Source organism: Temnothorax nylanderi, unplaced genomic scaffold, assembly GCF_030848795.1.
Source record: "Temnothorax nylanderi isolate EJ_2023f unplaced genomic scaffold, tnyl_v1.0 TNYL_tig0045_pilon, whole genome shotgun sequence".
Taxonomy (NCBI): Eukaryota; Metazoa; Arthropoda; class Insecta; order Hymenoptera; family Formicidae; genus Temnothorax; species Temnothorax nylanderi.
The window spans coordinates 309532-334572 of NW_027249107.1; the positions used below are offsets into that span (position 1 = coordinate 309532).

At 35.7% G+C, this 25041-nt stretch overlaps 5 protein-coding genes and 1 long non-coding RNA gene across 8 annotated transcripts; 4 read left to right on the forward strand and 2 right to left on the reverse strand.

Annotated features, from left to right (window-relative positions):
* The first annotated feature begins 363 nt into the window (after positions 1-363).
* Positions 364-3943, forward strand: LOC139771868 (alpha-tocopherol transfer protein-like). 2 transcript variants are annotated; one of them, XM_071705003.1, is made up of 4 exons: positions 364-583; positions 1623-1949; positions 2176-2539; positions 3582-3943. In XM_071705003.1, exons 2-4 carry the CDS (start codon positions 1666-1668, stop codon positions 3834-3836), a joined length of 903 nt encoding a protein of 300 aa, XP_071561104.1. In that variant the 5' UTR covers positions 364-583; positions 1623-1665; the 3' UTR covers positions 3837-3943. The 2 variants fall into 2 exon arrangements, with proteins under 2 accessions (XP_071561104.1, XP_071561105.1); XM_071705004.1 differs by lacking the exon at positions 364-583 and adding an exon at positions 930-1532.
* Positions 3944-4652: 709 nt separating this feature from the next.
* Positions 4653-7332, forward strand: LOC139771869 (uncharacterized). The gene is made up of 4 exons (XM_071705005.1): positions 4653-4799; positions 5454-5634; positions 6010-6224; positions 6501-7332. Exons 1-4 carry the CDS (start codon positions 4785-4787, stop codon positions 6657-6659), a joined length of 570 nt encoding a protein of 189 aa, XP_071561106.1. The 5' UTR covers positions 4653-4784; the 3' UTR covers positions 6660-7332.
* A 303-nt stretch (positions 7333-7635) lies between these two features.
* LOC139771870 (uncharacterized) lies at positions 7636-8957 on the forward strand. The gene is made up of 3 exons (XR_011717999.1): positions 7636-7727; positions 7943-8064; positions 8708-8957. It is a non-coding gene; the product is annotated as an uncharacterized lncRNA (long non-coding RNA).
* A 4087-nt stretch (positions 8958-13044) lies between these two features.
* Positions 13045-15670, reverse strand: LOC139771871 (synaptosomal-associated protein 29-like). The gene is made up of 3 exons (XM_071705007.1): positions 15307-15670; positions 14801-15231; positions 13045-14561 (listed from the first exon to the last, which is right to left on the reverse strand). Exons 2-3 carry the CDS (start codon positions 15065-15067, stop codon positions 14037-14039), a joined length of 792 nt encoding a protein of 263 aa, XP_071561108.1. The 5' UTR covers positions 15068-15231; positions 15307-15670; the 3' UTR covers positions 13045-14036.
* A 131-nt stretch (positions 15671-15801) lies between these two features.
* On the forward strand, positions 15802-17610 carry LOC139771873 (uncharacterized). The gene is made up of 5 exons (XM_071705010.1): positions 15802-16323; positions 16409-16521; positions 16628-16871; positions 16947-17145; positions 17242-17610. The coding sequence occupies exons 1-5, from the start codon at positions 16225-16227 to the stop codon at positions 17316-17318; spliced, it is 732 nt and encodes a 243-aa protein (XP_071561111.1). The 5' UTR covers positions 15802-16224; the 3' UTR covers positions 17319-17610.
* A 194-nt stretch (positions 17611-17804) lies between these two features.
* Positions 17805-21322, reverse strand: LOC139771872 (neuroendocrine protein 7B2-like). Of its 2 annotated transcripts, none has more exons than XM_071705008.1 (5): positions 21158-21322; positions 20354-20443; positions 19343-19763; positions 18742-18929; positions 17805-18566 (listed from the first exon to the last, which is right to left on the reverse strand). In XM_071705008.1, exons 1-5 carry the CDS (start codon positions 21158-21160, stop codon positions 18495-18497), a joined length of 774 nt encoding a protein of 257 aa, XP_071561109.1. In that variant the 5' UTR covers positions 21161-21322; the 3' UTR covers positions 17805-18494. The 2 variants fall into 2 exon arrangements, with proteins under 2 accessions (XP_071561109.1, XP_071561110.1); XM_071705009.1 differs by having other exon boundaries at positions 19343-19712; positions 21158-21320.
* Positions 21323-25041: the final 3719 nt, after the last annotated feature.

Sequence of the window (25041 nt, forward strand, 5' to 3'; positions counted from 1 at the left end):
GAAACTCTATATTTTTATATATGTATGTCATCATGTTTTATCCATTTTTAAATATTGAAGAGTAGACGTAGATAATTTTCAATGTAACGAATCGACATGATTGATATACATATGTAATAAATAAATATTAATACTGATCTATACTGACATGGTAAATTATTGATACAATATTATTACAATAGATAACTCTTTCACACTTTGTTTGTTTTATATTAGTAGCGCGTTAATTTTTTATTTATTTATATAAATATGTATATTTTAATTTTTATTACCTATAATTATAAGAAATACTCTAAATAAATCCAGACCGTCGTTGCTATAGATTGCATGTCTCTCATTTTTGCTGATTGGGAAAACTGTATGTGTCTATAAAGTAGAATTTCATACATTTCCTAATTATCACGAAGATAGCATGTTACGTCACGTACTCAAATGTCACGCTACATTCTCAATTGCCGTTTCGCCACTGATACAGCTTAAAAGGTCTAGGTCTAAGCAGATCTCAATTAGTACTGTCCAAGACATCAGGCTGATCGTGAGACGTCCGAAATCCTTTCACATACGTGTAGCACGTATATCCGAGGTATATATGGAACTTTAAAGTATATATTTCATTCGCTATCATTAAAATGATCATACTTTAGTCTAACAATTGTGCAAGACAAGTTACTTGGCTTGCAAAGAATGAAGTATTGGGCACGCAATCATTTTTCGACTACGTTCAACTCCACATTGTAATACATTATTTGGAAGATTCCGCACATAAACAAGTTAATATAATATTGCATTTGATATTGTTTGAAAGTCAAAACGAAATATATTATCTATATCGTGTGGTATACAATTTAAACTCGTCGATATTCGCTGCCCGGTAACGTTCAGTCATGAGCCGCGATCACGCGCCTCGAAGAGCGTCGCGCGCGATTATTCGTTGAGGCACCGCGCCTCGCAACAGTAGCACGTGCTCGACGCGCGAGCATTAGCAACCCTATAATGAAAAACTAAAGCTTGAAAACAGAGTCACGCGTGATTAGCCGCGAATAAGCGCGTTCTCCGGTTTTCCACGGCGCGACCGCCGAACGGAGAGTTTCGGAGCAGGCAGAAGACTTTGAGCGATCTAAGATTGAAATTCGTTTGCGTGCGGTAACACTGAGTGTTCTGTGATTTTGTGAGCTGACGCCCGTATCATTCTCACGATCGTCCTCGGCCTCGCGATCAAGATCTCCGTCGGCCGCGAGCAAGATCTCCGATTTTTACATCCGATTCGTGGAACGGCCTTGTCAGAAAGGACGAGAATCTCCGCGTGTACGCGAATTGCTCCGGGCGTCGCCTTGCTCCACCTTGTGCACGAAATAAACGTTTTGTTAATAACGACACGAACTCTCAAGTTTTTCTCCCGCTCACGATCCTTCAGCGAATCTGAGGATTCGCGCAACCGACTGTCTTCGCGCTCATCTCTGAGCGTATCCCGGCATTTCAATCGGGACGCGATCTCGTCGAGATCGGCTCCCGAACAGATATAAAAATTTAACGTAACGGTCCCAATTTCCTCAATCATATGTCGTTATTTTATATACCTATAATAAGATATACATATGTATCATATGCTTTCACTTCCATAGGAGTTTAAATTCAAAGTGGCTGGATAAAACTATTGTAGTATCGATGGCTTCGATAAAACTAGTATCGTTCGAGGAGGAACTGAAGAAGAATCCTGAATTGAAAAAGGCAGATATTCAAATGTTGAGAGAGTGGTGCGAAAAACAGCCTCACTTGCCCAAGATATCAGACAGCGAATTAGCATTGTTCTTGCATAGCAATTATTATCGACTCGAACCGACGAAAACTACTATCGATACTTTTTACACAGTTAGGACTCACGTACCTGAGTTCTTCTCCAATCGAGATCCTAATAACAATAAGGAACTCAAAAAAGCAATTGAAACGGTGTAAGTATATTATTTATAATCTTTTTCTTTTTAATTATTCGTTACATTCATGTGTGTGTGTGTGTGTGTGTGTGTGTGTGTGTGTGTGTGTGTGTGTGTGTGTGTGTGTGTGTGTGTGTGTGTGTGTGTGTGTGTTTGGTATTCCTTATACACAAAAAATGGATGCAGCAATATTTCTCGCAGAGAAATTTCGCATACAAAGTAAAAGTGATCTTATTATCGACAGAACAGAACAAGTTTTGGAAGGAACTACTAAAGAAGGCTATAAAATCATTTATGGAAGACTCCTAGACAGCGATCCATCGCATTTTGTTTACAACGATGCGATAAAATTCCTAAATATGGTAATCGATCTATGGCTTTACACCGAGGGCACTTGCGAAGGCCACATAATATTATTTGACATGAAAAACGTTTCTTTCGGTCACGTCGGCCGTTTGAGTCCTATGGGCCTAAAGAAATTCCTCTACTATCTACAAGACGGATTGCCTGTCAGATTGAAGGGTCTCCATTTTATGAATTCTTCTCCGGTAATAGATGTCATTATGAATATGATGAGACCATTCATGAAAAAGCAGTTGATGGATATGGTAAGATTGAAATTATATACACACACACATTACCGATCAATTATCCACATCATTACATTAAAAGTGAAAAGATCAAATTTCCTATTTGATATAGCAAATTGTTTATATATTAAGGGGGTCATCCCGTGTGACGGCCGTTTTTTTAGCTTTTTTCGGGATTTTTTTTTGACGAACAATAAAAACATAGAACTTCAAACTTTTTACTATTTATTTATTAACATTTCAGCACTAACTCAAATTTTTTTTAGGCCAAAATTCTCACTCAATTATGAGTTATACCACTGTAAAGGCACTCATGTCGAAAAAAAGTTTGCAAGCGGCGTCCATGATTCAGGCTGATCGGCTTATCTGAAATCAAAAAATACAACAGTATTTTAATCTGTGAAGCTATGGCTATCGCCGGAACTAGGGTAATTGAAAAATGTCAAGCCGTTATTTTTTTTATGACAAAATAATCACAAAAAATCATGCCATTTGTAAATCAAATTTTTGAAAACGTGTAAAATATTCAATTTTCAATATTTTCAAATAATCCTAGTTCCGGCGATAGCCATAGCTTCACAGATTAAAATACTGTTTGATTTTTTGATTTCAGATAAGCCGATCAGCCTGAATCATGGACGCCGCTTGCAAACTTTTTTTCGACATGAGTGCCTTTACAGTGGTATAACTCATAATTGAGTGAGAATTTTGGCCTAAAAAAATTTGAGTTACTGCTGAAATGTTAATAAATAAATGGTAAAAAGTTTGAAGTTCTATGTTTTTATTGTTCGTCAAAAAAAAATCCCGAAAAAAGCTAAAAAAAAAACGGCCGTCACACGGGATGACCCCCTTAAACAACGCTGCATCTTCGAAAATATAATTTTAAATGCTAAGAGATAAGAGAAATATTGCATTTTACTTCTTTACTGCGTATATAATACGTATGTATAAATACGTATTTTAATTATATTTTTATTTTTGGAAAAAATTGCATGGAGCGGAATATAATTCGATGAAAAAAGTATAAAAGTTTTGAACTATATGTTTCTATAAATTCTAGTTTCATATGCATACCACGAGCGACACTCTGGAGAAATTCATACCCCTCGAAGTTCTTCCGAATGAATCAGGCGGTCAAGCCGGTTCTCTACAGGAGTTACATGATAAAGAAGTAAAAAAATTGGTAGATCACGTTGCTTGGTTCCAAGAAGAAGAAGGTCATCGCGTTAATGAGGCGCTACGACCGGGCAAGGCGAAGACAGCAACGGATTTGTTTGGAGTTGAAGGAAGCTTTAAAAAGCTCGAAATCGATTGATTGAATAACTAAATGTTTTGCAACACCAATGGTATAGCTATTTGGTTTTATTTTTAGAATGCGCGGCGATAACCACACAGTTTTGGAAAATAAAAAATTCTAATCTATTTCATGTTTATTTTAACATTAAATATTTAACCAATCTTTATGGAATTAAATATAGTATAGTAATAACAACTGTAACAACTAATAACAATTGTACTGATTGTTTATTAGATTAGATCAGGTTAAGCATATAATAGTTAGATATATCATAATTTCATGCACGAATCACAAATTTAATTATATTACTTCTTATTACTTCACGTTTACTTTGGTAATCAGGTTTCTTATTTGCGTTTCTTCATACATGTAATGTTTTTCTCCGGCAATCAAATTTAATTATTCAATCCCAACATTTAGTAACAAATAAAATTATATTATCATGTTAATTTCAACAAAGATTAATATTAAATTTAAACCGTTTAAATATATTTATATGTTAAGAAAGTTATTCTCTATATAAAATGCGAAGCAAACGTTGCAATCTTTACTGTATTGAACAAATTTATAAGAAACAAGAAATTCTTCATCGTTGTTGTAAATTTATTTTATTGTATAAGTGCGAAACATTAATACTTGCGCATATAATCAACTATTCTGGTTAAATCCAATAGTATAATTACTACAGTGATGTTAATTAATTTGATCTAAATAAATATTAATGTTAATATAAACAATAATTTTGTTATTTAAAAGAACCGTTTTGTTAATGTATCAAGTTGAGTTTATAATATAATTATACGAATCATATAGAAAACTGCTTCGGTGTGGAGAAACCTTTATAATACCCGCTTTTCGACAGTTTCTTATAATACTTTCACCATCGAGCTATCCTCGCAGTAAACGGCAAAACGCGCGTGTGACTATATCGATGAACGAAGCCAATCGACTTGTCAGTCTCGCGTAATGAAATACATAATCGTAAGTAGAGAACATAGATTTACGATTAATTAATATTATAATACAAATATTTCAGATAAATATCTGCATCGAATTCAATGCATAAATAATAGGTTCATATATACATATAAACACACAATATAAACAAAGTTTATAGGTGTGTATCTTATTATATATGTAGGTATATTGTAATAGAGTACAATGCTCTATAATATTTTTATAAATAGGAAATCTTTTAAAATAAAGAAGGAAAATATAAAAACATCGTAGGGCAGATTAAACAAATTAAAAAAATTTCTTCAGACAGTGTACAGTTTATATGGTGAAATATAACCGGTTGATTACGCAACTCGCTTACTTGGAATTGTATTGATGCGTGAAAGTTGCTGTATTCTTTAGCTGCGTTCTGATATTTGCTGCCAGTAATACTGAATAGTAATATAAAATTGAATAAATCTATTTGAGAAGAAATTAAGAAATTAATGTAGAATTTAGAATAAATAAATAAAAATATTTTAAATACTGACTTTCTAATTTTTAAAATAAAATCTTTATTCTGGATTTTGGATTAATTTCAAATTGAATGCATTTTAGAAAATTTACCACCATTTAAAATCCAATCAAACCATTTAACAAATTATTATTATAATTATTAAATGTTAAATTAATAAATAGATAGCCGCCGCCGCTTTGATTAGCGTTTGCTCGGCGGATGTATCGCATATTTCGGGATACTCGACAACGACACCACTACCACCTCCGAAACCGTATAGTTTCCAATATGAGGCAGGACGATATCCAGGACACATCGATCGTCTTCATCGAGAAACCGGTGATGGACATGGAATTATTCACGGTAATTCACGGCAACGGTCATTCATATACATATATATACCTACTATAGGTCCTGCAGATCGCGTACCAACATACTCGCTATATTTCATCAATCATCACAAATCCGTTTGCATTAAATCAAAATACAAAACAAAGGATAAAACTTGTCAAATTGAAATGAATTGAATCTCCGTCTCAGATTTTGCCTTTTTTTATGACAAAAAATAAATTGCATTATATCCAAAGACGTAATTCTAATTTGACTAGTTTAATGTTGACGAACATATGTAACAGAAATGTCAATTGTGTAATAATGTAGTAATTAAAAGAACGAATGCAATCTGCAGTCAGACATGTTAATGATCGCGGCGGTGTATTATATGTATATGTATTTCAGGAACATATTCGTACATCGATCCAAAATACAAAGTACGAACAGTGGAGTATACGGCCGATAAAAACGGATTTCATCCAGCTTTAATTAACTTTGAGGATGCTTTCGCTCAACCTGCCGATTCAGAAGCTGTAAGACTGGCCAAGGAGAAACATTTCCGTCTTTATCACAGGATTGCAGAGGCAAACGCTCATAACGTTCCAGCAAATTTGCCACGAGTAATTGTCTGTTATTAATATATCCGTTAATATATAGTAAAACTAAGGATCCGATTTCCAAGTCAAACTAATTTCAAAATCACAAATTCCCCATTAATCAAGTTACATTCTTTGTTAAAGAGGCGACGAGGCGGGAGAAGCAGTTTATTTGTCTAAAAAAATACCGCCGTTTCCGGGAATTCGGATATCTCGATAAAGAATAAAATTTTGATTGCGCTAGATTATCTCGTGCATAACTTGCGTGTTTTTTCATTGCTTTGCTTAATTGCTTTGCAGGATTCAGCGAGCGTGGCGAGAGCGAAGGACAGACACAATGAATTGTATCACAGAATCGCGGAACAACACGCGGCGATCGCCGAGCAAAGGGAAGCTGAACGATTGGCTTACGAGGCAACTTCCGTTGTAAATGACGTAGATGATGATCAGACGTGTTAATGACGTTTTACGTTACGCATATGTTGGCATTACAAATCAATGCGTCGTGCATACGCTAGCTCTAAGAAGAAGATACGCTTCTTAGCCTGAGATGCGCGTTTTAATGCTTAAAATTCTTCTCTCTCTCTCTCTCTCTCTCATCACGATTCTCTTATTAAATTAATTTAAATGATGGAAAAAAATGCCCGTTCGACTACAAACTACAAGTAAAACAATTGTTGATTATAATATAGTCAATCTCATTAACGAGATATTTTTAATCATATAGGAATAATATATAAGGCAAGTGCCAAGATGTCAATAATATAGGTATATGGTAATCGTATGTAGAGAAGCTATAAAAGTTAAATAAAGCTAATTAGAATTTGCATAAGATTAAGTGCTAATTGGAATTCACAATAATAAAAAGAAATTTAACCATAATCATGAAATCCAACACGGACAATAAATTTTTATGAACGTATATCTTTATCTGTTATTTTCATTTTTTAATTTATATAACAAAATTTGCATGTATTATTTTCTAATTTTTATAGCTGTTGACAAAAACACAATGTTATTACAGATATACCTTCAGATAATTATACTTTATTTGTGACAAATGGATCGAAATGATGATCAACGTCTATAAATATGTAGATCACAAGATATAATAAATTTTATAGCAATATAAGATCGTTGTATAACTCTTTATCGCGCATGTTCTCTGTTATCTCCCAACCAATAACAAAGAAAAATAATGCTTATGATTGTTACATATTGTTTCTTTCTTTTGATACTCTTTTGTTTTTTCGCGGGTGACGATTAGTTTACATAATTATACACATACATGTATATACATATATGTGCGCGAGCAGATATGGTCAACTTTGAAACTTGTTATTGTTTCCGGAAGTGCCGGAAGTGCTATCGCGCAAACAAAAATTTTTGATGAAAGATACAGCATAATCGTACTGTAATAGTATAAAAGGCATGCCACAGGGTGTACGGCATTAGTTGGAACAAATATTGTAGTGAAAGATGAAGTTGTTCGGCAAACTATTCTGTTTCTTTGCCATGTGCATCATGGTAAGAATTATCACAATTTCGAGATGTATAAATGACCAAAACTTGATATATTCCTATTATATAACAATAATTTTTCATTATTCAGTATCACAATAAAATGCAAAGCAATATTAATTTCTCGTTATTATTTATGTGCCCGCGTGTTTACATAAAAATAAAAATATATTATAAATATTAATATCGAGCAACTCTTAATTCTTACTTGCTTTTTTTAGGCGACGATGAGCATGAGCATCGGGAAATCGATTCTTGGGATTGACAAAGTAGCTTGTAACAGGATCAGGATGCGGCCGACGTCCACGACGACAACCACTGCCCCATAGGGGTAAACTGCACAGTAAGAAATAAAACGTAATTTTAACATTTTTTACATGTCCCAGAAAGTCCACTCTAAATTAAAAGTTAAAATGACTCATTCATCATGTGTTACATGTTGACAAGTTAGAAATGTTAATTAATTAACACTATACTTAACATTTATATTTGTTCTTTTGACTTTAATTTTCAAGTTATATTAGCACATGATTATAATTATTTTACAGATTTTACTTTTATTATGTGTAGATTTTACTTAAATTTACTTTTTTTTACTTATTTATGTCTTGATAGAAACATTTAATTTTAGTAAATTTAATGATTTTGTATGTTAAAGTTTACGATTATTTGAAATTTTACGTAAAACTTTTGTTTATGTGTATAACGTAGCATGGCAGTGTCCAATGTCGAGTGTCCACTCGGTCCACTCCAGTATTCTTTCATTATTATATCTTACAATCAGTGGATGCAACTACTTGTGCTAAGACATTCCTAGAAATCCCGCGATTCTCTCATATGTTTATTAGTCGATACAATTTTTTAAATTAAAATCTATTATTTGCTTAATATCGGACTTAATATTTAATAAATTTGTTAAATATCATGCACGATAAATTTTAATCTTTGTATACATGTAATAATTAAAGAGATAACATTTGTTTTAGGTAACACCGTAGTAAGATGACAACATTGGACCGTAATATAGATGGATCTAAAACATTACAGACAGCCTAGAAGGAATTTAAAATTTCAAAAAATGTTCGATATATATGAATAAATGAAATATAAATAAATCCACACTGTTCTCGAGACATGAAGTATAGAAACAAGTCTCTGAATTGTAATTTTTAAGATAAAAATGTGTGCACGGTATATAGTATCCACTGTTATAAACAAGGCATGTAAAAGATTGAATTGTTGCCGTTTTTCCATGACGTTGATTAATTCTCTCGCTTGGCAATTCTCTCAATTCGTACTGCGAGAGTATAAACTGTCAGCGCAAGAATCATGTTTTGACAACTCATAAATGACGGGTTATTATGATTGATTTTATTCAAGTTATCTTGACGCGTGATGTCAAATAAATGTAAAAATTAAATTTTATACATGTTATTAAAAATAAATAAATAGTCGAGAATAAATGGCACGCGCTTTGTAGTGTCTATAGTTAATGTTAAATTCTATCAGCTATGAGTTTGTAACGTATAACTGTAGAGTTATTAGTATCAGTTATCGAAAAAAAATTTCGTAGCAATAATTCCATTTTAAGGCGCCGCGATCGAATTGACAATGTTCTTTCTTTTTCTTGCTAATAAATCTGCAAGATAAGAGCACGAAATACGAAGCAATAGGTTTGCTTTAAGGAAAATTTTGTAAGCAAAACGAATAATATTTGGGGAACAAGCAACAGAGAATGTTTTATAATTTTTAAGTATATATCTTGGCGGCGACGATTCATCGTCTTTTATTTTTATGGTATGCGCGATCACCGCGCTGCTGCGAGCTGCGAGAACAATCGCGAAGAAATTTACAAATAAAAAAGATACAATTTAACGTAAATTTTCTGTAAAGTAGAGAAGAATAGAAGAATGCGGAGAAACACACGTGCAAATAAATTTGAAACATTTACAACGAATTATGTGCCTGTTTTTTTTTAACGAAAAACGGAATTGTATTCGTGGACGCACATTTGAGCTTGAGCTTGTTAGTACGCAGTACGCACTCTCAACGTTCATATGCATTTTGTCATTTTAAACTTTTAAAGCATAAGCTCGCTCCCTCGATCGTTCGCGATCGCGACAAGCAAAATGAGAACTTTGCGCCAAACGCGCGACCGTTTTCTTTAATTACTCAATTGATTATTAATTCTCGCGCTTAACGAGAATTTCAAGCTATTCATTGAAGCATCTCCATCTCCCCGCATTATTTACTTATTCGGAATAGGAATCGAAACGGAGCGCGCGGAGGCAGGAGACGCGCGGATTTCGAGGTTATCGTTTCACTGGGACGCGGGACAATGATTCTATTAAGATTCAGATGTATCGCGCTTTGATATTTATTTCTCGTGTACAATTCACTCACCGATCGCGGCACACTGCAGACTGCAGGAGACCCGCCAAATCACAGCCAGGAGGGTGATATGATGTGCGGCGCGGGCGTCCGTCGCGTCGTCGGCGTCCAGCCGGTCCAGCACGGCATTTGGCATTTATTTCGCCCAGCGACCAGCGACGCCGACGGCATCCCACTCGTTGCAGTCGACACAAGGAGGAACGGAATATTCGACGTACGTTCACTTTGCAACACTTCGTAATCCGATTTCTTTTCATTCACGAGAAAGGAATTACAGAATTACGCGAACGACAACATCTCGCACCGACCGCGACCCGCGACCCGCGACCATTGAACGTGTCGTGTCACGACTCACGTATTACTCCGATTACTCGCGCGCGCCGCCGCCGCGGCGCCGCCGCGCAGTCAGGTGAGCCGGGGCCGCCGGAGGAGACGTCGAACGCGATTGGCTCGCGAGTCGAGCCCCCAGATCCGGCCAATCACGTGTTCGGCTGCTCTGAGCCGGCGCGGCGTACCTGTGGCCATACTAGGCGCGACCATTGAACGGTTCAACTTGAAAGCAGCGTACGATTAAAGTTACCGCGCGACCGATTGTTTTTGCCGGTGAGCGGCCTTGCTACTTGTTTCCGTCAGCGCTCGGAGTACCATTACCCGCGGAAGTCACAGCCATCATTCTCCCGATGGATTTTGCACATCAGGTAGGAAGCGTTTGTGCTCGCGCAGTGCGCAGTGCTGTGTATTCGAAACGCGCTCGTTTCTGCGAGTGGCACTCCTGACTCCTGCGGAAATAATCGACTACGCGAGTATTCGCCGTACGAGTTCAACTACGATTTGTGAGTGTTCAAGTGTTTCGTCGGAATGAACGTGTCACACGAATCGCTCGCTCGCTCGAGACGGAGACGTCGCGCGTCGGCGTCGAGGCGAAGGTATGTAATTGTCAAATTTGTGAACGATTTGCTTTCGTTGTAATATTCGCGGGCGATAATCGTGGCGCTCGTCCGGCTCGTCCGGCTCGTCCGGCTCGTCCCGTCGCGGTCGGCCGTCACGTTCGGACTCTCGAATGTAGCATTTATTTATCTCGTGTCGTGCTTCGTGCTTTGAACGCTGCGTCGGTTTTGTCGCGTGATTTATCACCGATTCTCTTCGAAGGGAAAAAAAGGGCCGAGTGATATTGTCGTATCGAGTGATTCGAGTAACGCCGTGATGCCCGTGACCCGTGATACATCGCCCGTTCGTGAATGCGTCATAATTTCGTGTATCTCGCGTCGCGTAATTTATAGCGGCCGCGGCAGTCACGATTCCTCGGCGTGCATATTAATAATGCACTAATGCAGTTTTACTTTCGCGAGATTTACGAGTTCGATACCGTACTGTGCGTGCAATATTTAATTTTAATAGCGTATCTTTGATTAACCAAGTGCGAGTCTTTATTAACCGTCCGCTCGATTCGTGCAGTATCGCGCCAAGTTGCCGACATGCCGACATCTTGGAACATTTCGTCGCTATTAACGTAACGCGGTGATGAACGCGGAATGAATCGGAGAAATCAGCGTCGCGACTCTTCCAAATTTGCACAAAAAATCTATGTTAGAAAATATTACGATATTTCGGGAAGTGATATCGGGACTGGCACGCGGCCTCAGTTTTCTTTTTCCATGCAGGAGTTATACGAGTGCAACGATTAAATTCGAGAAAAGGAAGAAACTTGAGGGACATCGGACATTACATCCCAATATTACTTATTGTTAGCTGCTGCGTATCGTACCTGTAAATTACAAATTATTTTATAATAATTTTTTAATAATAATAAATTTTTTTATTTTAATTTTTTTTATTAACTTATTTAATGAAAGGGAAGACAATTATTAATTATGTTTCAATTTTATATTCCAATACTTCGCTAGCCTATCTATCCATATTTATATATCGATAACTTGATTTTATATATCACCTGTTTTTATATTACACATTGCAGTAAAGTATTTCCTTCCCATGGGTACGACCTTGGCGAGGTGGAAAGGCCCAGTACCCAGTACGAGGATTTTACCCAAGCAAAACTCTTGTTCTGCTTGGATAAAAATCCAAAGACGGGGAAGCTAACGTACCCTCGTCCGCCGATTTAATTGATTAAACGAACCGCAGCCGGTTCGTCGCGTTTGCTTCGGGAGTGCCGTTCAAGTAATCGGACTAAAGAACTTTTTCAAAGTCCGTTATTTGAAGAATATTACGGCATACGGGAGTGCCGTACAGTATCGCGCGAAAGACTTACTGATTATAATTAGTCCACGCGCGATTGTAGTTTATTATCCGCGAGTGTTTTTCGCGAGTGTCCTGTGCGATGAGAGGAGGAGGAGGAGGAGGCCTGACGTCCTGAGAGGAGGAGGAGGTCTGAGAAAGACATCGGGCACCGGCGGAGCAACCTTGGGGTGAGTATCATCTCTTATCTGCGTAAAATTAATAATTCTTTTTTATTTATTCGAATTCTTTTTTTTTTCTCGATAAATTAGAAATAATTAGAGAAAGAGAAATTATCTAAAATTTTATTTTTGTAAAGATCTTTTTCGATAAATATAGATAATTGTATTGCTAAATATTTTATTGAAAGACGAATTAGAGGCGCGTAAGAATTAACTTTTGAAATGTTGATCATTTTGAGCGCTTCTTTAATTTGAATTTTATGTTTGTATGTTACAGTATCACCGTAGCTACACGTGGCTGAATAACTCCGCCCGTTGCGCATCGGATCGGTGAGTCGATGAGAAATTTTTTTTATTGAACTAAAGAATCTACGAATAATCAAATATTGAGCAAATATATCTCGGTATGTACATGCCGAATTACAATTTAAAAAAAATAAAGACCAAAAAAATACAATAAATAATATGAATTATATTTTTACACACCGTTCGGCATAATAAATAATGAAATAGCATAAAATTGTATGGGCTTTTATTAAATAATCCTGGCAGTCACATAAGTGTAGTATGAATCGTGTGCAAGTTCATTCATGCGCATATGTTTTTCTTGTATACAAAATGTACTTATGCTATTTTATCGTAATTATCCATAATCTTACGTTATATATCTACATATAAAACTAAACGAAAGAATATTGAAATTGATAAATTATAACTGTACACAATTATTGTCTATTATAGATATATATTGCATATTATTGCTCTTTTCATAAATCAATCAAGCTATCTTTTATATAATGCATATGTCTAAATAACACAAACATAAACTATAAAAAGATTTGGACAAGTGTAAGGAAAGAACTTGTAAAGAGTCACATCAGTTCCACATGAAGCATTTGGAAAAACTATCTTCGTAAACAAGGTATTCATATTGTAATACCATATAATTTATAATTTTTTCATTCGTATATAAATATATCCACGTACATAAGTTTTGCAATCCAATCTTTTTATTTCTTCGGTAAATTATGTTTTTATACTGATAATAAATCAACTTGGAATAATTATTACACATGGATATATATGCTTATCACAGTTTCCATCTTAAAAGGTTACAAAAGATGTTGAGAAATTATGAAAATCTCTTCGTTTAGCATTCGCATTTTAGTTTTACGTGTATAGTATCGACAATTGCATAAGAAAGAAGTTCTTCCTTATTAAAGATCATGAATTCTAACAACAAACATGTTCTAGTTTTGTATCATTACAATTCTTTCTTTTGCAAAGACCGCGCAATCTCGCCTTGCGAAAAACTCTATAAAACACATTGTATAATATAATTGCAATATAATTGCACGGCCGACATACACTATACCCAATTTAACAATACAAATTAATGTGAAAGATTTGTTCTGTCGCGCAACATGTACATCTATACTTCATAGAAGTATAGTTAATATCGTGATATTACAAGTGACAAGTTTTTGATAATATATGGTCGTCCAACTCATTTCTTCAATAGATGTAACATATCTTTATTTTGTTGCTGCAACGTTATATCTGCTTTCTCAGTTTTATCAGTGATATTGTCGATCAGATCGTTCTGCGAATCTATTTCTTCGGATAAACCGATCGCTAGATGTTTCAGTCTTGCCAATGATCCACTCATCTCACTTAGATTTTGTTCAAGAACTCTGGTTACCTTGTCGCTCGCAGGTTTAACATCTTCCAGGCCATGGTCGTCGTAACTTGCTCTTATCATTGTCGACGAATACGACGTGCTCATGTCGTTTTGTACTTGTTCTAATGTATTGGACAATGCGGGAGATGTCACAGATCCAGAACTGGAAGACTCTGACAATTTTGTAGATGGTATCGGAGCATCCAATGATTTACCACTGAGATAATTCTTCAGACTTCCAAATACACTCTTTATGCCTTGTATATGTTTCTGACTGAATCTTAACGTACTGTTAATATCATCTAATCTTTTCTCTGTCCTCTGCAGCTGCTCCTTTTGCCTGATTAATTCCTGAAAATAGAAATTTAGATATGAAAATCTGTCGTGCGTCAATAACAAATTAACGACACAAGCGCGTCATAGGGAAGCTTGTGTTGCAAAATTCTTTTATTTATCAAATAAAATAATGTGCGTGTTAAACAGGCATAATTTTCTATCAGGCTGCCACGCTATCTGCACTTCTGCATACCGTAGTGACTCTAGTGACGATAACAAACTGGAGGTGTGTCGGTGTATATCGTTACACGTACCTCGGCTGTAGCTACGCCAATTTGCTCGGAGTCTCTGAGAAGCGAAACCGACCTTTCTGAGGATTGTACCGTGCGTTCCTCAATTTCCTTCTTACGTTGCAGCAACTGTTGGCGTTTTTGCATAATGTCATTATCGAGGTTCTGATAACGCCCCCCGCCGGGTGCAGTCCTAGCTGGCGCGTTCCTCAGAAATGTCTCATCGTCCACGTCGTCCTCTAAAGAGAAGAACGGATTTCTCGGATCGCTTAGATAATTATGACCCGCCATTTACTCGATGATTTTTCACGAAATACTCGTTGACTGAACTGTCTGAATCTCGATCGAACTTTGTTCACATTAAACTGGACAGTGGACTGACAATGAGTGGACGGATGACCGAGATGACCGAGGTGACGTCCAAGCGATCAATGGCTGCTACACGCTACACTGCGCTACACACCGCACAAGCAGACTTAGCAGACAAGTACAAGTTGCGTCCTGGCGTCACTGGCGAACGGCGAACTCACTCAGCCACTCAGTGTCTCAGCGGACTGGCCGCGTGTCAACGCCGTCAACCGCGTCAACGTCAACTCGTCGGAGTCGTCGTCGTCGTCGATACTGTCGGACTGTCGGCAGTTGGCACGCGGCAAGAGTCAGCAAGAGTGACAAGAGACAACTGACTCAACTGAGTCACTGGGCAGATGAGTGGGCACTGAGACTGAGGCCTGAGCCTGAGGCAAGACCGCAAGACGTGCCGCGGCCGCGTCGCCGTGATCAGCGATTGTGCCGATCGTCAACGATCAGCCGCAATAGGCCGATCATCTACCTTACTATTTACTATACTATTGTTAGTATTGTTAAACTAGCTGCCAGCTGCCATTTCTTAACAGATCAACCAGATATACTCCTTATCACTCCTTATCGTTATCGACTTATCGCGTTCTGCGTGTAGGAACGGAGATTTTTGCAACTATAAAATTTTTTTAAAAAAGATTCAATTTGTCGAAAATTATCGAAATATTCGAGAGATCGTGCCAATTAAAATTCCAAGGGAACTGTGATTCGAAATTACATTACGACTTTACGACCGACGACGACGTCGATAATTACCGACATTTTACTAATTGTCGGTACCTTGGAAACTGCAAAAGTTTCAAGCATCTATTATCGACAAGTCGATAACGAGAAGGGAGATGATGGAAGAACAATAATCAAGAGATGACTGATTCGTACGGTACGTAGTGATATACGAGTAGTCTGGAGTAGTCATATATGCGCGAGTGCCGATTATGCGTGAGATTCAGTCGTTCGGTGAGGTTAGGCGACCATGTGCCTGATGTGCTATGCTGTTAGCTGTTCCCACAATCCACAATCCTACTGACTGTTCCATGCGAGTTTAAGGGTTGCGTGACGCCGGTGTCTCGCGAGTCTCGTCTCTTCATAAAATGACGCAAATTACGCAGGAAGATAACGAATTAAAGAGATTGCTCAATAATCCAGCCAAAAATGCGAGCGAAGATGGATCCATGGCTCCGCCGTTATCGGTAGGTTATTAAATATGTTGGACTTGAGATGCATCGTGCACTTTCTAAATCTAAATTTAGAAAATAATGTCAATTTCATGTGTAGACGAACGTGCCGAGGCCAAGCACGGCGCAAAATCATCCAATCAATCCGCAATCGACGATGACCCCGATAACGCCAGCTAATACCACGAAAGAAGTCCTGGAGCCTTGTTTACAGTAAATTTCCAATCATTTGTTTACATTACATAAACATATCTACTTATTCTCTCGCTATTGTTACATTCGTTTATGTGATGTTCTTCGTTCCGCATTATTTTTGCAGAAATGTAGTCTCTACAGTTAACTTGCAAACTGAACTGAAGCTCATGTACATTAATGTAAGAACTAGAAATTCCGAATATAACCCAGCAAGGTTCACTGGATTGATAATGAGAATACAGAATCCTAGAGCGACAGCGCTCATTTTCCGATCTGGCAAATTAGTATGTACTGGCGCGAGAAGCGAGGAAGATTCACTTTTGGCGGCGAAGAAGTTTGCCAGGATAATCCAGAAACTTGGATTCCCCGTAAGCAACGTCTCTCACATAGAGATAATCTCGAGTTATTAAATAACATACAGTGCTTATATATATTTTTTTTAGGTAATGTTCTCCTGTTTTAAAATACAGAACATAGTTGCGACGTGTGATTTGAAATTTCCAATTAAATTAGACAAACTAAATCAAGCGCACTGTCAGTTTTCTAGTTACGAGCCAGAATTATATCCTGGCTTGACGTACAGATTGGTAAATCCTAGAGTGGTATTGTTAATATTTGTGAATGGTAAAATTGTGTTAACAGGTATGTTTCAATACTATAATATTTTTGCAGATATTACAACAAGCAAATATTTTATAGCTAAATAATTATTGGATGTATTTATTTGATAATTTTTAGGAGCAAAAAATAGGACTGAACTACAAGATGCATTAAATAATATATATCCGATATTAAAGAGTTTCAGAAAGCAGTAATATTATTTGTTCACAAAATAAATGTCACAGATAAAATGATAAAACGATGGCGTGCATGTAAAAATTGTATAATAGAAAGATGTGTTTTTCTATCGCGATGCATAATGATTATCTTAGAATTCTGCATAAAATAAGAGAAGTTTGATCTTGTACTTTTATATATCTATATAATATCTGTATATATACGTTTTATATGTTGATATTATGATTTTACATTAATATTATGTCTTTCATCACACACGCATACATGTATTAAAAAAAGAAATTAAAAACAAACTAATTTACAAGACAATGTGTACCTTATTATGATTTTTAATAATTAGTATCTACAATTAAATGGTTATGATTAAAAAGCATGTATACTTTTATTTATTGTTTAAGTACATATATTTCAGAGGTTTTGCATACTGAAAAAATAAATATTTTCTGATATACTATATATTAAAATAAAATATAATTGACAAACACAATTACATACATAGTGTATATAATTTATATAATATTTTACTTTATATCATAATTATTTTAAATATACGTACATCAAAGTCGACATCTATGATAGATTTCTTTTTAACTTTATGAAAAATTTGAATACATATCAGGATATGTTTAATGGAGTGTTCTCAATCGCTATCAAATACAGAGAGTGTTTTATAAATATTGCAAAATACAGAATTTTACAAACCTTACGAAATAATCTATGCCGTTCTGTGGATTGAAAAAATATCAGCGTATACGAAAATTATTCTATAAACTGAATAATCGCAACTGTAGACACTTAATATAATGTTAAAACGTACACGTATACAATTACATGTATTATATCTGACAAGATCTCTATTAATGGTTCTATGAAAAAAAAAAAGATTATATATATATATATATTTTTTAATATACCCGCTGATAAACAGCCGTGGTCCATTTAAGAACTTTGTCCGTGCATCATCAGACTTGGAAACGTTACAACGTTTCTCAATGTTTGACGCTTTAACGCTGCGCAAATGCGTGTGTTTTATTTATTATTATTAGGCGATGCCTAATTATACATCTAATAGTCAGTATCTGAATAGAAGCCCTTTTTTCGATCGGTTTACATCTGGAACTTTAATCAATGAAGTTTGTATTATGTTTTCACGTTCGTTTCCCAATTTCAGAACGAGTTCGTTTCTGCAGTCTTTAATCGATCACGTGTATGCCTTTCTTTGCAGCTATCGGCAATTTTTCTCCTTGAAAGAATGGATTTTCTTCCTGAAAGAAGATATTAATATATAATTCTAATCTCGGTGTTTTATATTATTTAATTTTATTTGTAAATTCAAGTTCCTTTCTTTTGAAAAAGGAACAAGAAATGGATTCTCGTAATTATGACTGTCCAAAGTTGACTTTCAAAAATTTATTATGTACGATGATGTGTTTCAATTACCTGAAACTGTTCGACAATTTGATTGAGATCGGAATTTGAAATATGCATGTTCGACAAACTGTTACTATTTCCAGAATCGTTGGAGCATTCTAACATATGTTCCGTGTCGCACATGCAGTCCTGCGCGCTTTGATAGTCGCGACTAAATGCCGCTGTGTTTTCAAAATTGGTGAGGCAATTGTTCTCATCTGTAAAAGTAATAAAATTATAATTATAAATAAATGTTGAATAATAAGTCGTATATGTGCGTGACGTTACTGCTTTTCAAAATTAAAAAAGATTTATGTAATATAATAAGCGAATAGAAGGCATATTTCACGTATTTTCATCGCGCGTAGGATATCTTTCCAAGGATCGTTTGATTATAAAAGAGGGAAACGCAAATTAACACACACACACACACACACACACACACACACACACACACACACACACACACATTAAAAGCAAGGGAAAAATATATATCCTTGGTTTAAATCAAAGGTATAGAGAAGTATAGAAGAAAGACAGATTTTATAATTGAAAAAATTAATTATAACGAGACTGTCTTTCTTCATTACCTCTCAATTAGATTACCGTTGAGTGAATTTTATTTACTCACTCGTGTATCCGACCGGGCAAGGATTCGGAGGAGTGCAGTAAGCCGGTAGTGGATTTTCCGCCTTTTCATCCTTGAATCCTTTCAGACCGGATTGAATCCTATGTCTGTCATAACCCTTGTCATCATTATTTTTATTATTATCGAACCGTTGGTGGCCCCAGAGCGTACTGTGCTGCAGATACTCTTGATCTCGTATACTCGGGTTTGGATTCAACGTGTCCATGCTGTCGTAATCGGCTGGCAGTTCCATGGGCAATTCTTTGGCTTTCTCCTCCTGATATTCCAAATACGAATCGGACACACTCACAAATTCATTTCCTACTTGATCGATCAATTCTTGCAGAAGGTTGTCCGTCCATAAATCCTCCTCCTGGATACATCCGAATAGTGGATTACATGCTTTATTTTCGACTTTACTTTCCTACAGATGAATTAAAAAGAATTACTTGACAGGAATTTGCTTTGCGATGCCACGAATCTTCGAAATTGATAATTGTCTTTGAGAGATTCCTGAATTCCTCTCTACATATTTATATCTTTTTCCACTCGTATTTATTCGTTTTAATTCCTACAAGCGATAAACGACATATTATATAAGTTAAAAAAAAGTCTCCAAAAAATTAATTGCATTTTCTTCTAATTCAGCATTGCATTTTCCAATGTTGATATGATGATTTGTGATGATTACCAATATATTAGGATTTGAAGGAGAAAGAGTGAGGATTCAGAATCTTTTGAATCAGTCTCTGATTTCGAAGATTAAACATTCCATTTCGCAGAAAGAAATTCCTCTCGATTCATTTTAATTCATTTATTTTTTGCATATGGAGGGGTAAAAACACAGTGGTGTAAGTCAAATAATTTTTTAAAATATTTTCTCGTATGCATAGATGCAATCTGTACAATATATAAATTGCATCTATGCACACGAGAAAATATTTTTAAAATAAAGACTTTTACCACTGTGGTTTTTACCCCTCCATATGTAGAGCTACTGATTCTCATAATTACCTTCATTAAGGGCAAGTAAATATTCGCCCGTGCAGCAACAGCGATCAAGAGGAGCAGAATGCAGTAGAGCATGATAATCAATGCGTGTATCTGCAGAATAACATAAAAGTCATAAAAGATTCTTTTTTTTTTTTTGCATTTTTGTAAATGTCTTGTAAATATTCGTCGTTTATTTTTTCGCAACGTCTCACAATCAGTAAGCAAAATGTTAGTAAATATGCTAACTAGCAGTTTGTAAGCAAATTCAAGCACAGAATATTGACATCTACCGCGTCCGCATATTAAGCTCGTGCCAGTGGACTTATTGTACCGACATAATTTTATAACAGATTGCCAAAGAAACCGAACAAAATTTGCTTCATAGATTTTGTTCGGCTTCCGCAAATAATCTGCCATCATTTTTGCTAGTAGATTTCTGTTTGCATTCTGCCGGCAAAATTAATTATAGTAAATACTTAGCAAAATCTATTTTTGACAGATGACTATTTTTGGCTATCTAGGATGCCAGTTTTAATTTTATTATATACCTCAAACAAGTTTATTAACATCTTTTATCAAGAAAGAATTTATTAATACATCTATATTATAATTGTGTTATCATATTGTCTTACAATTAGTTTATAATTGTACACTATTGTAATAATGACATTTCCGACCTAACGAAAAATCAAATAAAATGTCATAAAAAAATTTCCTAATTTGGATTTTCTTGCAGCGGATTCACGAATCGTCTCATTATAGAGTTGTGTTTTAAGAAGCGGCGGAATATTTTAATTTTCCCTGCGAGCCCAATGCATAACTCACCATAATCAGCGATAAATGGTACGCGACGGAAAAAACCGACGATGTGGACCGGATGTCCTCGAGGAGAGGTGCCGCACACCAGTTTTCGCTGCACACACGCTTTCCTTCTCCTCGTCGTCGTCTTCGTCTTCGTCAGCCGTGGTCGTGGTCGCTCGTCGCTCGTCACTGTCGTAACGAGCGCCGTTCGCGGTTCCAGCGAGTACCAAAGTATTGATTTACATTACCTTTTTCCACCGATTTCCCCTCGTTCCTCGTTTACGATCCCGTCCCGACCCCGAGCCCCGAGCCACGAGTCCTGACACTCCCGGTCCCGGCAACGGACAACGTGCCCGTTCACCCACGAGCTCGATCCTCGCCACCCACCTCCAACCCACATTCGTAAAATCGAGCCACTACTAAAGGTCATTCGACGGGGCTGCCGTGACTGCCCGTGACTGCCCGTGACCAATATACGATCAATGTGGTCGAGAATGGGGAATCCTTTCGGTAGATGGATTGATGTAGAATTGTAGATGTAGAACATCGATTAATTTGACTTTTGCTGTTTTCAACTATATACACACACTCTCTCTCTCTCTTTCTCTCTCTCCCTCTCTCTCTCAATGCAAAACGTATTCAGTATTGTATTAAATCTTATTCTAAAAGAAATGATGAATCAAAAGGAATTGAACGCAGTTTTATCAAGTTAATCACATTTATTAAACGGTTAATCATATAATCTTCAAAATTTGTAATTATTTCAAAATATTTGAGTTGATGTCGTTTGATAATGCAACTAAATCAAAAGTGCACATCAGAATGGAATTTATTTTATACTTAACATGTCATAATGCGTTCTATGATAAAGAATACATTTTTTCATTTAATATCAATATAGCTTAGTTCGAGCTATAAAATTGCGATATGACAATACCTTCGCAAATAAATTTAACAAGTATTACGATTGTTTGATATACTAATTGCATTGACAATTCTTTTGCCAATTTTTTTATTAGTATTATATTGATATTGTAAAAGTAATCTTCGTAATTTTCCTTAACGCAGAATGATCTAGTTACTTTAGTTAATTGTATATCGGTTATTTGCTTATCTAAATTGCATTCATAAGCAACGGTTGCCTACAAATGTGATTTGTGTGCAGGACACGTCGCTCGGATAACGATATTATAGCCAGCTCGTATATCTCAAAGTCCTGTCAAGAGGTTGTTAAGTATCTAAAGTACGAGGTCATTTTGTTTCGCGCGGACACGATGCGCGAGAGTTAACATCATAAAAATGCAATTTCTTCTCGCAATGACGTTCTCCAAGAAATGAATAATCTTATTTCCTTAATTACATTGCATACTTTTATCACACGTATCAATGTCACAGTTAACATTGTAACACACAGTTAAACATTAACAAATATGTAGCTTCTTCGCTTCCTTTTTCTGTTTGATAGTGTATTATAAGAATGTGAAAAAAGTGTAGACAATTATATATAAGATCTCTATATGTATCTATATAAAATTGTGACTTTACTAAAAAAATGTTTAATTTATTAAACTAATAAATTATGCACAGTAAAAAGTATTTTCTTAATTTATATGTTGTATCAAAATTTATATTTAAAAAAATAATGAAAATAGAAACATAAATAATAAAGTTTGTAAAATATCTTATATAATTTCTACATTTAAGGATTACTTGCCTTTTCTACAATCTGTCATTTTGTAACGCAAAAGTAATGTTTCGCAAAATTTTTCCGCGAATCGATGGAGAAATAAAAATTCCGAATTTGATAAAGGCTTGATGAAGAAGAATAGTGGCGGTTGTTTGTCAAGCCGGCACTTTCATTAAACGTACCAGTTACAGGAGGGTTAAAATAGAAAGTGTAGCGGCGTAGGGATGAGAGATCAAAAGATTCTTCCCCCTTGTTACGGTCGCATATAAACGTCCATTAGTTGTTGTCGCACAATGCGTTCTAGCAACTCAATTTGCAGAATCAAATTCTCGTTCCGCCTTTATCTCACCACGCTAAGATTAATTATATTTATCACGTTAATGAACCACAACATTTTTAAACTGCTTCTTGTAATATTATTTCAGAATTTCAATAATATCACTATTCCTTAATGTGTAATTAGCTGTATTGAGTAATATTTATACAGAGAAGAAGACCAAGAAAACACTAAATATCTTTTACCCTCATTTTATAGTAAATAAAAAAATATTTGTGCTATATCGCACTCTAATTTTGCTTGGAAATCTACGCAAGAAAATATAGAGTCAATCTCTATTTTATTGATCTTTATTGTTTGAAAAAGAATATGTGTCTTTTCTATACAAAATTATTTAAAAAATGGAATGTGCGAATGCTTTTAATCTGCACTGAGAAGCACTGTGTTTAAATCTCATTCTCTGTATATATTCATTTAATAATTAATTAAAAGCCAGATCAATTATTTTCAATTCTCCCAAAATTTTTAATAGTTGAATTTTTTTGTCATTGAATGTTTCTTCAATCTAAACTTATACATACATATAATATAATATTATTTATGTATTAGCGCGATGATGGGCAAATATACTGCGGCAATTTGTTCGACATGTCCCAAGGGAAGGAGTATCAGAACATTCTTGAAGCTCGTACAGTGATTTTCCAGCGCAGCATCCGGCCAGCTTGCGGCTTGTCTCGCAACCCCCGGTCGAATAAAAGTTCTCGTGTCCTAGTCGGCTTCCGATGCCGAAGATTCCTTTGCGTAAACTGGATTACATTGGCATTAAACAGCATTCATTCAACGTAAGCCATTCCAGAGAATGCTTATCCCTCACTGACAAATAAAATTGCATTTATTTTCTTACGCGTGATATAACGCTCTGTACGTATATACGCATCATAAAATTGATAACGTAACCGAAAACAGAATCGTGCGAAACGACCAACCATACTTATCGTTGGCACGATATTTCACGCTTAATATTGATCGACGCGCGGTCGATCAATGATGGAGCGCTCTTGCTATTCACATATACTTAACATCCAGTAGATATGCTTTGATGTTCTTTGGATACAGAGATATCGCGCGATGTTTAGATTTCCGGATATATTCCGATATTGCTTTACTTATTGCTGTAGCTATAGAATAAAAATATATTTATTTACGCGATAACTGCGATAGCCGATAGCAAATCAATGCAATTAATGCAGTTTTACATACATGATCTCGAATCGATCAGCGAATACAGCGTTACATCTATTTGTCTGCATGTTTACTGTTACATTTACGCTAATTTTATAAATAACTAGGATTTTAATATAATCTAAATTATGAAAGGAAAAGGAGCATATACAAATAATGCTTTGAGAAAAGCGCTTACGCCAATTGCAATTATAAAAAAATATTATATTGTATTAATATCCATTACATGTCGTTGTCACAACTGTTAATGGAGTCAATGTCAATTAAGCTAATATAAAGTATGTAGGTACTTAAAAGTCTGATTGCTTATAATCACGTAAATCGTCGGTTGTGTATTAAGTTGTTTATACCATATAAACAAAAATGATACTATTCTTATATACATAAATAAATAAATAAAGGAATAAAAAGATAGATTATATATATAAATATTATATTAACGATTAAATATTGTGTTAATAAACAAGTTCTATTACCAATTAACGAAATTGGATATACCAGTCTTACCGGTCCGAGAGCCCTGGAAGAGATAAACGTTCCGGGAGATCTCAGGATTCTTCGGTCTCGGCGATAGGGGCGGTATGCTCCGTATGCTGCGTGCGTAGTCAGCGTGGGGCTGTTACGCTCTGTGTCTCGGCGTCACAAGTATTGATCCCCGTGGAGAGCCACTACGTGAATGGGTTATGGCTGTCTCGCACTATT

Coding starts and splice junctions, on each gene's coding strand:
- LOC139771869 (XM_071705005.1), top strand. Junction 5,635..6,009: donor TGGACATGGAATTATTCACG/GTAATTCACGGC, acceptor TATGTATTTCAG/GAACATATTCGTACATCGAT. Junction 6,225..6,500: donor TTCCAGCAAATTTGCCACGA/GTAATTGTCTGT, acceptor ATTGCTTTGCAG/GATTCAGCGAGCGTGGCGAG.
- LOC139771873 (XM_071705010.1), top strand. CDS start 16,225: ATGACGCAAATTACGCAGGAAGATAACGAATTAAAGAGATTGCTCAAT. Junction 16,324..16,408: donor CCATGGCTCCGCCGTTATCG/GTAGGTTATTAA, acceptor TTTCATGTGTAG/ACGAACGTGCCGAGGCCAAG. Junction 16,872..16,946: donor TCCAGAAACTTGGATTCCCC/GTAAGCAACGTC, acceptor TATTTTTTTTAG/GTAATGTTCTCCTGTTTTAA.
- LOC139771871 (XM_071705007.1), bottom strand. CDS start 15,067: ATGGCGGGTCATAATTATCTAAGCGATCCGAGAAATCCGTTCTTCTCT. Junction 14,562..14,800: donor TTGGCGTAGCTACAGCCGAG/GTACGTGTAACG, acceptor TTCTATTTTCAG/GAATTAATCAGGCAAAAGGA.
- LOC139771872 (XM_071705008.1), bottom strand. Junction 19,764..20,353: donor TTTACTTGCCCTTAATGAAG/GTAATTATGAGA, acceptor ATTCATCTGTAG/GAAAGTAAAGTCGAAAATAA. Junction 18,567..18,741: donor AAATTGTCGAACAGTTTCAG/GTAATTGAAACA, acceptor ATCTTCTTTCAG/GAAGAAAATCCATTCTTTCA.
- LOC139771868 (XM_071705003.1), top strand. CDS start 1,666: ATGGCTTCGATAAAACTAGTATCGTTCGAGGAGGAACTGAAGAAGAAT. Junction 1,950..2,175: donor AAAAAAGCAATTGAAACGGT/GTAAGTATATTA, acceptor TATTATCGACAG/AACAGAACAAGTTTTGGAAG. Junction 2,540..3,581: donor AAAAGCAGTTGATGGATATG/GTAAGATTGAAA, acceptor TATAAATTCTAG/TTTCATATGCATACCACGAG.